General features: G+C 40.3%; 1 protein-coding gene and 1 long non-coding RNA gene across 3 annotated transcripts in view; one reads left to right on the top strand and one right to left on the bottom strand.

The window, feature by feature from the left end:
• The window catches only part of LOC118366481 (transmembrane protein 163-like), an 83,800-nt gene extending 71,278 nt beyond the window's left edge, over positions 1 to 12,522 (bottom strand). Inside the window, exon 1 of one of the 2 annotated variants that reach the window (XM_052493725.1) lies at positions 11,863 to 12,522. In XM_052493725.1, coding sequence (XP_052349685.1) covers positions 11,863 to 12,049 — 187 coding nt within the window. In that variant the 5' untranslated portion in view covers positions 12,050 to 12,522. The remainder of the gene's footprint in view (positions 1 to 11,862) is intronic. The other variant, XM_052493726.1, reaches the window with a different exon arrangement.
• Positions 12,523 to 12,795: 273 nt separating this feature from the next.
• Positions 12,796 to 16,637, top strand: LOC118366483 (uncharacterized). The gene is made up of 3 exons (XR_004821961.2): positions 12,796 to 14,651; positions 15,149 to 15,203; positions 15,413 to 16,637. It is a non-coding gene; the product is annotated as an uncharacterized LOC118366483 (long non-coding RNA).

Here is a 16,637-nt window from a genome sequence, read left to right on the forward strand (position 1 = left end):
ACATTGCTTTGTTTTACAACAGGAGTATAGCCTACTGGCATGAAATTGAAAGCGTCCTCCATTCGCTATTTTTGTGCAATCGCTATTTAGCGTATGTAAAGACAAGATTAAATTAAGAATAGTCTGATGGAAGACAATATTAGCCTATCACTTGTGAATGATGCCCAGCATGTGCAATACGGCAAGAAACAGAGCATTACTTTTTTTGGGGGCTTTTTCAAATCTCAGTCGCACAACTCATGTAGCCTAGACCATAGGCCTATATGTTTTGATAAAGTTTGTATCACAACTGACGTTGCCAAATAACTTCTTATAATTAAGCACGTTAATCTGCTTTACAACCGATGTAGAGCTGAACTCAGTCAGGTGAACGGCGTTTCCTCTGACACATTGCGGCTGACTTCCAGGTTAAGCGGGCGGGTGTTGAGAAGCGTGGTATGGCAGGTCATGTTTCAGAGGACGCATGACTCGACCTTTGCCTCCCAAGACGGTTGGGGAGTTGCAGAAACGAAACAAGATCGAAAAAGGGGGTAAAAAAAACAATGCGAGTGGTTGTATTCATTTGGGATCTATCGCAGAGTTTGAAATATATATTTATTTCACAGAAGGACAAGTTCACCAACATAATACATCACCTTTGGGGGATAGTAGATTGGAATACAGACTGGAATATGTTCCGGGATTCCTCCGATGGCATTGAAGAGTACACCACATCAGTCACTTGCTTTATCAATAAGTGCATTGAGGACCTCGTCCCAACAGTGACTGTACGTACATACCCCAACCAGAAGCCATGGATTACAGGCAACATTCGCACTGCCGCTTTCAAGGAGCAGTACTCTAGCCCGGAAGCTTATAAGAAATCCCGCTATGACCTCCAAACAGGCAAAGCGTCAATACAGGACTAAGATCGTATCGTACTACACCGGCTCCGATTCTCGTCGGATGTGGCAGGGCTTGCAAACCATTACAGACTACAAAGGGAAGCACAGCCGAGAGCTGCCCAGTGACACGAGTCTACCAGACAAGCTGAATAACTTCTATGCTCGCTTCGAGGCAGATAACACTGAAAAATGCATGAGAGCATCAGCTGTTCCAGACGACTGTGTGATCATGCTCTAAGCAGCCAATGTAAGTAAGACCTTTAAACAGGTTAACATTCACAAGGACGCAGAGCCCGACGGATTACCAGGTGCTGACCAACTGACACGTGTCTTCACTGACATTTTAACAATGTAACAACACATCCGCCACGCTGATCCTCAACACAGGGGCCCCTCAGGGGTGTATGCTCAGTCCCTTCCTGTCCTCCCTGTTCACTCATGACTGCACAACCAGGCACGACTACAACACCATCATTAAGTTTGCCGATGACACAACAGTGGTAGGCTGCTACGACACGACAAGTGGTACCAGAGTGCCAAGTCTAGGTCTAAGAGGCTTTTAAATAGCTTCTACCCCCAAGCCATAAGACTCCTGAACATCTAATCAAATGGCTACCCAGACTATTTGCATTGCCCCCCCTCCGCCCTCTTTTACACTGCTGCTACTCTCTGTTGTTATCATCTATGCATGGTCACTTTAATAACTCTACCTACGTGTACATATTACCTCAATTACCTCGACTAACCGGTGCCCCCGCACATTGACTCTGTACCGGTACTCCCCTGTATATAGTGTCGCTATTGTTATTTCACTGCTGTTCTTTAATTACTTGTTACTTTTATTTCTTATTCATTTTTTTTTTTTTTACTGCACTGTTGGTTAGAGGCTCGTAAGTAAGCATTTCACTGTAACGTTGTAACCTGTTGTATTTGGTGCATGTGACTAATAAAGTTTGATTTAATTTGAAAGCGGTAGTTAGAAAATGTGTCATTGGCTTTGATATTCTGATTTGTTAGAGACAATCCAATCGCTGATGACTTTGTTTTGTACAACACCACCCGTGCCCCTCGTCACCATAAATGACTTCAATAGTGCCAGTCTCAGACTAAAATATTTAGCAAGCAATAGAGCAGTGGAGGAGTTTAGTATAAGTCGTCAGGCTAGGACACTTTAGCCTTCGGGGATAGCCAATGAGAGAAAAGGGGGGTAGGAAAAGAGCCAGGCCCAAGACTCTTGGAAAAGAGTGCCAGCCCCTTATGCACGCTCTGTTTTACAGTTGTTACATTTTTTGTGGAGAAGTGGTGTGACTATACAGATTGTTCCTTCCTACACTCTGTTTTCCATGGTCCTATACTCCCTGTGGGATCTTTTGGATGGAGAGAAGGTTCATCTTTCTCTGCCTGCCAAGGCCTCGACAGTTATAGTTCATCCATAACTGTTGTGTCGTCTCTAAGGGGGGCATGTTGCTTACGCCCAGTCGCTAAGCTTTTAGCTCGTCCTGGGACATGTCTATTGTGCTTAAGCTTGGAGATATAATATTCCTCCAACTTTTGCTTTACTACTGCCCTAAGCGTATGTGTGGACTGTGGTCTACCAGCCACTGTTCGCGCCTGCAGTCTGCCCAGAGGTTTTTCAAGTTAATGTACCTAACCCCATCTTTGGCTCAGGTCAATTGTTTTCTTCTCCCATTGTTGCACCTTAGGAGACTATGGCTTTTCACCTGTCGTTTTCCCTAGAAAGGTGTCCCTGTCGTTGTCCAGTACGTGCGGTTCGCATCTACTTGGATTGTAAGAGAGCTTGGGCAAGGGTGGCATGCTCTTCTCTCATTGGGCAACCACCCTCAGAAGAGGGTGGGCCCTTCTCTCTTGGGACAATATTCTGATGAGTATACCTATTTGGAACTGTTTTTGGAACATATCTCAGTTGGTATTTGGTATTTTATTAGGATCCCGATTAGCTGTTGCAAAAGCAGCAGCTACTCTTCCTGGGGTCCACACAAAACATGAAACATAATACAGAATTACATAATACAGAACATAAATTGGTAAGGACAGAACAACTCACAAACTATCTAGGTCAAATAGGGGAGAGGCGTTGTGTCGCGAGGTGTTGCTTTTTCTGGGGGGTTTTCAAACCAGGTTTGCTGTTTATTTGAGCAATATGAGAAGTTCCATGCAATAAGGGCTCTATATAATACTGTACGCTTTCTTGAATTTGTTCTGGATGTGGGGACTGTGAAAAGACCCCTGGTGGCATGTCAGGTGGGGTAAGTGTGTGTGTCAGAGCTGTGTGTAAGTTGACAATGCAAACAATTAGGGATTTTCAACACATTCATGTTTCTTATAAAATGAAGAAGTGATTAAGTCAGTCTCTACTCAACTCTTAGCCAAGAAAGACTCCATAGACATCCATAGTATTTATATCAGCTCTCTGATTACAATTAAGAGCAAAATGTACCGCTCTGTTCTGGGCCAGCTTAACTAGGTCTTTCCTTGCAGCACTGGACCACACGACTGAACAATAATCAAGATTAGACAAAACTAGAGCCTGCAGAACTTGCTTTTTGAAGTGTGGTGTCAAAAAAGCAGAGTATCTCTTTATTACGGCTACACCTCTCCACATATTACAACCATTGAATCTATATGTTTTGACCTAGATAGTTTACAATCTAAGGTAACACAAGTAATTTAGTCTCCTTAACTTGTTAAACAGCCACACCATTCATTAAAAAATACAGCTGAGGTCTAGCACTTAAGGAATGAATTGTACCAAATAAAAATGCTCTTAGTTTTAGAGATGTTCAGGACCAGTTTATTACTGTCCACCCATTCCAAAACAAACTGCAACTCTTTATTAAGGATTTCAGTGTCTTCATTAGCTGTGGTTGTTGATGAGTATATGGTTGAATCATCAGCATACATTGACACACATGCTTTCTTTAATGCCAGTGGCAGGTCATTGGTAAAAAATAGAAGAGAGTAGAGGGCCTAGACAGCTGTCCTGCGGTACACCACACTTTACATATTTGACATCAGAGAAGCTTCCATTAAAGAAAACCCTTTGAGTTCTATTAGATAGATATCTCTGAATCCACATTATGGCAGAGGTTGAAAAGCCATAGCACATAAGTTTTTTCAACAACAGGTTGTGGTCAATAATATCAAACGGCTGCACTGAAATCTAACAGTACAGCTCCCACAATCTTCTTATTATCAATTTCTTTCAACCAATCATCAGTCATTTGTGTCAGTGCATTACATGTTGAGTGCCCTTCTCTATAAGCATGCTGAAAGTCTGTTGTTAATTTGTTTTTAGGGAAATACAATGCTATTTGGTCAAAGTTTGCTAAGAGCTGGCAGCAATTTTAAGGGTCTGCTGTTAGAATCATTAAAGGCTGCTTTACCAATTTTGGGTAGCGGAATTACTTTGGCTTCCCTCCAGGACTGAGGACAAAGACTTTCCTCTAGGCTCAGATTAAATATATGACAGATAGGAGTGGCTATATAGTCAGCTACCATCCTCAGTAGCTTTCCATCTAAGTTGTAAATGCCAGGAGGTTTGTCATTATTGATTGATAACAATAATATTTCCACCTCTCCCACACTAACTTTACAAAATTCAAACTTGCAATGCTTTTCTTTCATTATTATTTTTTTTATGCATGAATACAATTGCTCACTGTTCGTTGTTGGCATTTCCTGCCTAAATTTGCCCACATTGCCCAATTTATTAATTTTTATAATTGGCAACATCAAATGGTTTTGTGATGAATAAGCCATCTGATTCGATGAAAGATGGAATTTAATTTGTCTTTCTGCCCATAAAATCATTTAAAGTACTAAAAAAAAAGAATTCTTTACATCATTGATCTTGGCTTCATAATAAAGTTTAATCTTCTTTTCGTTGAGTTTAGTCACATAATTTCTCAATTTTCAGTAAGTCAGCCAGTCAGATGTGCAGCCAGACTTATTAGCCTCTCCTTTTGCCCCATCTCTTCCAACCATACAGTTTTTCAATTCCTCATCAATCCATGGTGCTTTAACAGTTCTAACAGTCAGTTTCTTGACAGGTGCATGTTTATCAATAATTGGAAGAAGCAATTGCATAAATAGTGTAAAGTGCAGCATCTGGATGCTCCTCATTAATCACATCAGACCAACATATATTTTTAACATCATCCACCTAAGAGTAACAACAAAATCTTTTGTATGATCTCTTATACACTATTTTAGGCCCAGCTGTTGGAACTTTGGCTTTCCTGGATATAGCCACTATATTGTGATCATTGCATCCAATGGGTACGGATACAGCTTTAGAACAAAGTTCTACAGCATTAGTAAAAATGTGATCGATACATGTAGATGATCTTGTTCCTGTAGTGTTTGTAAACACCCTGGTAGGTTTATTAATAACCCTAACAAAATTAAATGCACAGCTTGATGAAAACCAGTCAATATTCAGGTCCGCAAGAAAGTAGACCTCTCTGTTTACATCACATACACTATTAAGCATTTCACACATATTATTTAGATACTGACTGTTAGCACTTGGTGGCCTATAGCAATAACGAAAAAGAAAAGGCTTTAGATGTGCCAAGTGAACCTGCAACCACAACACTTCAATAACACTTGACATAAGATATTCTCTAAGCATTACAGGGATATGGCTCTGAATATATACAGCAACACTTCCCCAAAAATCATTTCTGTCTCTTCTATAGATGTTATATCCTTGTATTGCTACTGATGTATCATCAAATTAATTATCTAAGTGAGTCTCGTAAATGGCTAATATATGAATGTTATCTGATGTTAACAAGTTATGGATTTCATGAACCTTATTTCTAAGGCTACATATATTAATATGGGCTATTTTTAGCACCTTCCTGTGTAGCTTATCAGAGATAGACATAAAACTGAAAAGAGCAAACAAAGCAAGAGATAAACATACACCTTCAGCTGTCCATTAATCAATTGGTGTGTGTGTGTGTGTGTGTGTGTGTGTGTGTGTGTGTGTGTGTGTGTGTGTGTGTGTGTGTGTGTGTGTGTGTGTGTGTGTGTGTGTGTGTGTGTGTGTGTGTGTGTGTGTGTGTGTGTGTGTGTGTGTGTGTGTGTGTGCGCGCTGGAAGCTCCAAAACCATAGGCTTGGCTCTCTCCCTCCCCTCCTGTGAGGGAGGGTGGATAATGAGCCTGTCATAACAGATGCAAGCAATGTCTCCATGCACTCCGGCAGCTTTCATGGCTGGGATCAGTTCTTTCCTCTTCTGGCGCACAGCTTCAGGATAGTCCTCGTTGAGGAAGATATATGTTCCTCTCAAGTTCTTTGCTCTTTCTAGAACAGCTACCTTGTCCTTGAACCTCAGGAACTTGACCACTATCGGCCTGGGCCTATCACGGTGGTGGGTTTTCCAGTCCTGTGGGCGTGCTCCACCTCAATCTTCCTGTGGTCCATCTTCAATTTCTTAGAGATCATTTCCCTCACTTTGTCCTCAGAATCCATCCAGGTCTCATGTAGAGATGCTGCAATTCCGTCCACAACCATGTTGTTCCGCCTTGATTGTCCCTCGAGACAATCATTGCTATCATGGATTCATACACAGAACTGATGTCCTTTATCAATGACTTACAGATTGCTGTCTTCTTGCCGTTCTCCTGTTCCAACTCATCGAGCTGACCCTGAGAAAACACAAACTGTTCTTCAGGTCCTGGATCTCTCTGGTCAGGTCGTCCATTCTTTTAGAACTAGAATCCATAAGTATTTGGACAAAACACTTGAAGCTATTTTCTTGTTGAGACTGTATGCGCCTTGTATTGGGCTTCCCCTCACTTTGTTATGAGGTTTTTCCTTAATGGGTTGTCTCTGCACCTTTTTGGGGCAGTACTCCCTTAGTTTCGGGACCTCTGAGGGTTGCTGATGTTGGGACTTCCCTGGCTTCGGGGAGTATGTTTTGCAATTCAGATGTTGGCCATATCCCCATAGTGATGCAGTGAAATTGGGGTGGCAGGTAGCCTAGCGTTTAGAGCATTGGGCAAGAAACACAAAGGTTGTTGGTTTGAATACATGCGCAAACAAGGTGAAAAATCTGTCGATGTGCACTTGAGCAAGGAACTTAACATTAATTTGCTCCAGGGGTGGCGTACTACTATGGCTGACCCTGTAAAATAACACATTTTACTACACCTATCTGGTTTATGTGACTATATATATAAAAAATATTTTTTAAATTGTCAAGTATTTGAAAGAGAACTTAAGGTTACTTGCTTAACTCTTGTTCTCTAATAATATGAGTGAGATCTATCATCGCATTCCCCTGCTTGCAAGAGTGTGAGGAAGAGAAGCATGCTTGAGAATAACCAGAGGACAGGTGAGTGGCTCCTTTTAAGGAAGTTAGGGTTTCACTTCCTTCACCACTTTACCTGTCTGTCTTGAACAGACACTTTTGATAGGTACTGACAGTACTAGAGTAGGCGGTCCTTGGCGGGGGAGGGGGATAAATCAGCTATGAAATAAGCAGATAGAATTTAAGTCTATCAAGTAACATTACTTGCATAATTTCCAATCCCCTCTTTTAAAATATATACTGTATTGTTTTATTTATTATGCCGATACCCCCCTCTGCCCTGGTTGGAGGACTTAATGGAAAACATAAAAATGAAATTTAAGTTTATTTCCTAATTGCACTGGAATCCATGCACATCTCCCAATAAACCAATCACTCCCATTTTAATTCCAATCCTCAGATGTCCACAGACTAACCCATCTTTCCCAGTTCACTACCATTGTATTGTTTATTTTTGCAATACATCCTTTTATTTTACTGTGATGTTTTATGAGGGTCTTGAACCTCTCTATTTGTAAAATTTCTACTGAGATTGCCCTAAAAATAAATACTATAATTTTTAGGGCGTTTATATTACCATCTCATTACAACGGCTCTGGTCATCATATGGTCCAATTGGTAATGGATTTCCATTAAGCATAAATATAAATATTACAGCATAAAGCACAAAAGAAATGTGCTCATAATTTGGCATGGAAAGGGCCACCATGTGTAGTCTCACACTATTACAAAGATGAATGCCAAGTGGGGGTGGGAGTTATGATAAGCATAATTGAGGCCTTGGTCATATCCTTGGTCATATCCATGTCATGTTGGTATAAAGAGATTCGGGAGACAGACGCAGGAATGCGTAATAGGGGTATTTATTGCACCCAAATTACGGCATGCCGTGTAAAGGCACGGGGACGAAGACCAAACAAACACCATACAAAAACACAGAGTTGAAACCCAAACAAAAGAGAGACGAGTACCTCGAATAAATCACACACTCTCACAATGATTAACACACGGGACGAGACCCGTAATCATCTGTGCAATCCACAAGGGCAGCACACAGGTACTCGCCCGCACCAACAGACCTAGTAACAATAATCAACCCCACCATGGTGAACAAAGGGCACATATACACAAATACAATCAGTGAGAATAGAGGCCAGGTGTGCGCAATGAAAGTTCCAGAGGGATCCGTGACAATCCAGTAATATTTTTTACAATTTTCAAGTCTCCATGTGGATAACAAAGGGATTATGATCAAACTTGTGAAAGAGATCATGTAAAGGATAATCAACGAGGGGCTATGCATTCTATGGAAAACAATGAATGATGAATAATTAAGCAATAAGGCCCGAGGTGGTGTGGTATATGGCCAATATAACACGGCTAAAGGTTGTTCTTATGCATGAAGCAACGAGGTTGTCTCGTTCACTCTATGTATGGTACTACAGAAATAGAAATTCAAAAGTGAAACATTGTTTCCGAGGCTGGACAGGGTTATATTAATCACCGCTGTACCAAACTAAATACTAGGCTGGAAGCAAGGGGAAATAATGTGTGAGTTAGCATAAATACAAGATAAATACAAGAGATGATTCCAGTGGTATAGTGGTGTCTGGAGAAGTGAGTATACTGAAATTATTTTTACTTTTTTAATTCAAAGGAAAGGAAAGGCGCCCTGTGTGAAAAATTCTATGAGAAACAGTAACATACACTCTGAATTCCCTAAAATGATAAATCCCATATTGGTTTTTCACAGTCAGGCCAACCCAAGCTGTACTGTGCAAGTAGGCTACTAGTAATCCTACCATTGAAACAGATACTTGTAAAAATCAAAATCACAGGTTTCAGATTTTTGCACATTTTGTTCAGGTTTTCACTCTCAAAGTCACACGTTTTTTAAACAGAAACAAACAGAAAATGGAATGTTCTAAGTCAGTGTTTCCCAAATCTGGTCCTGGGGTACCTCCAACAGTACACTTTTTTTTTAAAATTGTGACCCTGGACAAGCACACCTGATTCAACTTGTCAACTAATCATCAAGCCCTCAACAAGTTGTATGAGGTGTGGTTGTCCAGGGCTACAACAAAAATGTGTGCTGCTGGGGGTACACAAGGGCCAGGGTTGGGAAACACAGTTCTAAGTCCATAACCATGCCTAAACTACATCCGGAGACCATTTTTGAGGTCTTGGAAAAATCTAAGAATTTATATTTTTAAGTGTAGTTACCCTTAATTAAAGTGTAGAAGCACCTAGCACTGTTGTTTGATTGGCAGTGTTTCTGTACCACATGAGTTGGAGTTTGCAAAAGAAATGGCTATTGGATTGACGTAAATAATCATGATATTATTCTGACAGGTATACTACTTTGTAGCTACTGTAGTTAACATTTAATATAGAAGGTTTTGGGAAAGCTTTTCCATCTACCAGAAGATGGTTAGGCCTACCATTAGCATCGCTAGAAAACATATAGGCTATATAGACGTTTTACTTCATATTATGAGGCATGTTTTAGGCCTACCATACTTGAAAGTAGCGCATACCCAAAATCCCACGATAGAAACGTGGAGGCAATTATTTGTATGACTTACTCATATGCTTTCTAATGTTCTATTGGTTTTCTTTCAACTGTCTTTCATTGTTTAGCAGCCAAAGGCATTATCCTAGTTATATTAGCAACCCACGATAATTGTTGCATGTTTAAATCCCCCTCTCTCTAAATTTCTAACGGATATGTCTATCTCTGTCAATGAATCCGCTCGCATGTGCGGTGCACGTTATTGAACGTTGTTTTCCAGCAAATTGCATGTTGGAAAATTTAAGCGAAGGCCTACCACCGTCTGTACATTGTCACGACTAAAAAGGGAAGAAATAATAGTTTATCAACATTTTAAGCTAAACATGCTGATCTTTTCCATCAGCCTTCTTAATTGAAACGGCGTATACCTCCACTACACTACTTTGGTACATATCAATGGGGATTAAGAAGTGAGTATACGGAACACCCACGGGAAAATAAGTGGGTATACCACTACACCACTGGATGATTCGGACAGCAACAATGAACACAGTAGTGATCATCTTCAGATGGAACTGTTAGCAGGCATAGGTGTGTCTGTGACTGCCAATACAGCACGGCTTGGAACGCTGCTTGTCCAATCAGCATCCAGGATCCAAACAAACAGTTTTATAAGTGTATATAACATAGGTATGTATATAATTTATGTCAGTTATTGAGTTCAAATAAGCTATAGTAATCATGTATGACTATGTTGCATGTGACCATAAAGTAAAGATTAATGATGTACTCACCACCTTTCTGAGGACAATAGCACATTTTGTGGTTGTGAACACAATTCTTTCAAACAGGGACTTAAAACAAGAGTATGTGCTAACCAATTATTTCAAACATGACTTAAAACAAGAGTATGTGCTAACCAATTATTTCAAACATGACTTAAAACAAGAGTATGTGCTAACCAATTATTTCAAACATGACTTAAAACAAGAGTATGTGCTAACCAATTATTTCAAACGGGACTTAAAACAAGAGTATGTGCTAACCAATTATTTCAAACGGGACTTAAAACAAGAGTATGTGCTAACCAATTATTTCAAACATGACTTAAAACAAGAGTATGTGCTAACCAATTATTTCAAACGGGACTTAAAACAAGAGTATGTGCTAACCAATTATTTCAAACATGACTTAAAACAAGAGTATGTGCTAACCAATTATTTCAAACGGGACTTAAAACAAGAGTATGTGCTAACCAATTATTTCAAACGGGACTTAAAACAAGAGTATGTGCTAACCAATTATTTCAAACATGACTTAAAACAAGAGTATGTGCTAACCAATTATTTCAAACATGACTTAAAACATGAGTATGTGCTAACCAATTATTTCAAACGGGACTTAAAACAAGAGTATGTGCTAACCAATTATTTAAAACGTGACTTAAAACAAGAGTATGTGCTAACCTGTGTGTGTGTGTGTGTGTGTGTGTGTGTGTGTGTGTGTGTGTGTGTGTGTGTGTGTGTGTGTGTGTGTGTGTGTGTGTGTGTGAGTGAGTGAGTGAGTGAGTGAGTGAGTGAGTGAGTGAGTGAGTGAGTGAGTGACAAAACTTCTGAATATTGAGTGAATTTTCATAACCACTGCATCCCCAAAGACTCTCTACTCTCTTGCAGGACTGTTTTGTAAACTGTATCTTATTATCTCTGTTAATATATATATATATATATATATATGTTACAGACTGAGTTAGGGCTCAGAATGTACATTCATTTGTGTATTGTTTGATAACCTATACACATTCACATACGGGTTTATGTGATTCATCCAGAAAAAATAGATGTCACACTCAATTAACACCTTGATAAATATAATGACAAGAAAAATGCTTGACTATTATTTGTCTCTCAAAGAGATGTGTGACATATTGCCATGTATTTGATAGGCTATTATGCACGTTGTAAATTATTAGAAGAACACATTAACAATTTACCAAATTCATAATTTATATATTTTAAAAAACACTTTCTAGATGGTAGGCCTATAAGTAAAGTCCAGAAGTGCCAATCACATCGAAGTGGGGATTTACTTTTACAACAATAAAATGTGTAATCCCTGCCTTACTTACTACCTTGTCCCTCAACACTGTCGGTGATTTTCATCTCTTGGTCCCGGTCCATACTGAAAGGATCGCCCTGACTCGGTCTTTTGGATAGGTTCGCCTCCGGAGCGCATCCGCCGTTTCTTACAGCTGAAGGATCCACGATTGTGGGATCCGGGACGGGGAAGGAATCTTGCGTCGTTGGGTCACTCATGGTTTACTTATTGGTTAAAAATCCTCGGGAAAATAATCTCACAAAGGACTGCCAAGTGCAGCCATCTAGGGCGCGAATGCCGCCGGTGTTGACAAGCACGAAGTGAAGGCAGCGATGACTAGAAGAAAGATAAACGCAATATCCACACCACAGCATCAGCAGCAACAGACCCCAAACCCCTCCCTCTCAACTGACGTGAGCAGATTCCTAAATTAAGGTTTTGTTTCACTTGTGTAGGAGAGATCTGATTATCAGAACATGCATTTGCTAGACATAAGACTGTCATGTGATGCTCAATTGTCGATTTGAGACACAGCAACTTTTTCACCCCTCCCTCTAAATCCATGCACGCTACCATGCGCAAAATGCAAGAACCCCGCTCAAAAAAACAAATGTCAATATACAGTATCACTGGGTTTGGATTCCATACACTATTTCTCTCATTTCTTCCTGGAAAATAATAGCCTTTCGTGTTATCGATAGGCTACCTGGGGTTTGTAAATATATTTTCTAGTTTGATATTAATTATTTTAATAGGTTACTTTTCAACGTTGCCTACAGTTGATCTGGTTTTACAAGTAATAGATTAAACTTCAGTAATGGATTGAATGGTATGAGTGAATGCAACTCAATCGGTAGTGGGGGTTTTCAGCTATTTGAAAGCATGAGTCCACAAGGTGGCGCAAACTGCACATAGCAGAAAACAGAACGCCGGATGCACCTGTTGTTTTATTATAATAAACAGTTATAAACATAAAGTATGTGTGTATTATAGCTTAATCTATGGTTCACATTACCAACCAAAACATCGTTTTCAGTTTTGCAACGTACACAATATATACAGTAGTATGTGGACTCCCCTTCAAATTAGTGGATTCGACTTTTTCAGGCACACTAGGCAATCTCTAGACAAACATTGGCAGTAGAATGGCCTTGCTGAAGAGCTCAGGGACTTTCAATGTGCCACTGTCTTAGGATGCCACCTTTCCAACAAGTCAGTTCGTCAAATTACTGCCCTGATAGAGCTGCCCCTGTCAACTGTAAGTGCTGTTATTTTGAAGTGGAAACAACTAAGAGCAGCAATGGCTAAGCAGTGAAGATCACAGAACTGGACTGCAGAGTGCTAAAGTGCGTAGCACGTAAAAATCGTCTATCCTCAGTTGCAACACTCACAATATAGTTCCAAACTGCCTCTGAAAACAACTTCAGCACAATAACTGTTCATCGGGAGCTTCATGAAATGGGATTCCATAGCCGAGCAGCCTCACACAAGCCTACAATCACCATGCACAATGCCAAGCGTCGGCACCATTGGACTCTGGAGCAGTGGAAACGCATTCTCTGGAGTAATGAATCACGCTTCACCATCTGGCAGTCCGACGGACAAATCTGGGTTTGGCGGATGCCAGGAGATGCATAGTGCCAACTGTAAAGTTGGCAAGAATAATGGTCTGGGGCTGTTTTTCATGTTTCGGCCTAGGCCCCTTAGTTCCAGTGAAGTGAAATCTTAACGCTACAGCATGACATTCTATCTAATTCTGGCAACAGTTTGGGGAAGGCCCTTTCCTGTTTCAGCATGACAATGCCCCCATGCATAAAGCGAGGTCCATACAGAAATGGTTTGTCGAGATCATTGTGGAAGAACTTGACTGGCCTGCACAGAGCCCTGACCTCAACCCCAACAAACACCATTGGGATGAATTGGAACGCCAACTGCGAGCCAGGCCTAATCGCCCAACATTAGTGCCCAACCTCACTAATGCTCTTGTGGCTGAATGGAAGCAAGTTCCTGCAGCAATGTTCCAGCATCTAGTGGAAAGCCTTCCCAGAACAGTGGAGGCAGTTTTAGCAGCAACGAACCATTTCCATATTAATTCCCATGATTTTGGAATGAAATGTTCGATGAGCAGGTGTCCACATACTTTTGGTATTGTAGTGTTGTCACGAATATTACCGAAGGTGACTCCCCTTCTTGTTCGGGTGGCGCTCGGCGGTCGTCGTCGCCGGTCTACGAGCTATCGCCGATCCGCTGTTCTGTGTTCGTTTAGTTCTGTCTAATTGGTAGCACCTGTTTCTTGTTTGGTTGTTAGGATAGGGTTATATATAGTCTGTTCAGCCCGCTTCTGTTTCGTGCGGGCTTGTTTACCTGTTTTCTTGTTTGAGTGTATTTTTTGTTGGCATTTGGGTTTCACGCTGTCCGTTTATATTTCTGTTCATTTGTGTTTCCACTTTTGTTCATGTTATGTTTCCGGGACATTAAAGCATGTTGTTTTTCCCACATCTTTTGCTCTCTGCGCCTGACTCCACACCTCTTCACTCATTTACTCGTAACAAGTGTACATTCATTCATTGTAGTATACATTGCAGTGTACATCCAGTAAACAGTACATTTGGCACATAACTTAGTCAATGGCTGAATTTTATTGACTTGCCGCATTTTCTGAGTTATGGGTGGAGTGTCTCTGAAAGTGATGTGTCAACAGAAGTGGGCGGATCAACCGAAGTGGGCATATTTCATGCGAATAAGCTAATTGGGCAGATTTGTTATGCAGATTTGTTATTCAGTGAGTCTTCTTCATGGTCTTGGTTAGCAGAGATGATGGTAAGGAATTTAAGTTAGGCAAAAGATTTTGCCATTCACTATGAGCTGTGTCTTTGGTGTATGTGTACTAGGTTTGTATTGTTGTCTAACATTGACGTGGCTATAATATACCAAGCTAACATTAGCTAACCTAGCCTGTTAAAGTAACGTTTGTATTTGTATGTATTATGGATCCCATTAGCTACTGCCTTGGCTACTCTTCCTGGGGTCCAGCTAAATGAAGGCAGTTATAAAAAAAACATTTTAAAACATGACAATACATTCACAACAGATTTCACAACATATTAAGTGTGTGCCCTCAGGACCCTACTCTACTACCACATATCTACAACACAAAATCCATGTGTACGTGTGTATAGTGTATGTTATTGTGTGTTTGTGTAACAGGGTTGGTTATGTTTCCACTTGCCTCTAAAGAAATGTGTATTTAATGTTCAAGCATTCTTATTGGCAACTCTGATGACAATAAGGTGTGTTGTGATTGGCCCCACTTGCAGATAGGGAGAGATTGCGAACATCAGGTCTCCCCAGTATGAAAATGTGATGCAAGGGGTAGGTCACGTTCTGAATACTGTTTTGTATTTACTATGTGTACAAGTTTGCTGTACATTGCTGATTTATACATATGTGGGTATATGGTACTTGTTAGGGATTGAGTTTTTTGGGTGGATGTGCTTTGGTATATGATTGCAGTATATAAGTGTGTTAGCTAGTATGCTGGTCACATAAGCCCACTGCTAACACAGTTGTTTTCATGCTAGATTTTTACCATCGACAGCCATCAACATCATCAAGCCCTGCACAACTAACGTGCTGTTTCCTATTTAATAACAGTTATTTACACATATTATATTTTGCACAACTAACGTGCTGTTTCCTATTTAACAACAGCAGATAATAAGTAATGCTCAACTGGACCACAGGGTGGGATGATTTATTTGGACAAAACACAACGCAAGTAGAGTACGACTAACATCTGTTACATTTGTATGCATGTGTCTGTGCCGATGTTGCTTCAAAGTCCCCACTGTACCATAAGGTGTCTTTTTTTCCTGTTTGTAAATCAAATTTTACTGCTTGGATGAGTTACTTGATTCCGTTTAGTCATGACTCTGTCTATGTAGTACTGTGCGCCTCCCATAGTCTGTTCTAGACTTGGGGGCTGTGTAGAGAGACCTCTGGTGGCATCAAATAAAATGTTATTGGTCACATACACATGGTAAGCAGATGTTATTGTGAGTGTAGCGAAATGCTTGTGCTTCTAGCTCTGACAGTGCAGCAATATCTAACAAGTAATATCTAACAAATACCTAATACACACATCTAAGTAAGGAATGGAATAAGAATATATAACTATATGGATGAGCAATATCAGAGCAGCATAGGCTAAGATGCAATAGATAGTATATAATACAGTATATACATATGAGATGAGTAATGCAAGATATGTAAACATTTTTAAAGTGACTAGTGTTCCATTTATTAAAGTGGCCAGTGCTTACAAGTCTGTATGTAGGCAGCAGCCTCACTGGAAGTCTGGTAAGCACAGACCACAGTCAGGATGGCCACGTTTGCTGATAATTATGGAAATTATGGTTGAAATGACTAATTATGTATACATTCCAATCAGAACTGACTAGTCCAAATGCTATAATGTACTGTACATGTGAATTTTCTCTCTTGCTCCCTTTCCCAATTGTATATAATGTAGTCAGGAGTTTAGTAACAATGAAGGTCTGTTCCTTAGTTCATTCAGTTGTACAAATCTCCAGGTGGTGGGAACGGGCCATTTCCAGATTGTCGAGAATGTTGATTTATACTGACTGGCCTTGACTTCGTGCTGATAACGCGAAGGCTCAAGAGCTAGGGGGCCCCTCTGCTTGTGAAATAGAACGTTTGGAAAACGCTGACGTCATTTTCAGTTTATAACCTGTGGAAATGTGTGTATGCATTTAGTACTCTCTGGAATTAAACGCTCTTACCTGA

This window comes from Oncorhynchus keta, chromosome 34 (genome assembly GCF_023373465.1).
Source record: "Oncorhynchus keta strain PuntledgeMale-10-30-2019 chromosome 34, Oket_V2, whole genome shotgun sequence".
Lineage (NCBI taxonomy): Eukaryota > Metazoa > Chordata > Actinopteri > Salmoniformes > Salmonidae > Oncorhynchus > Oncorhynchus keta.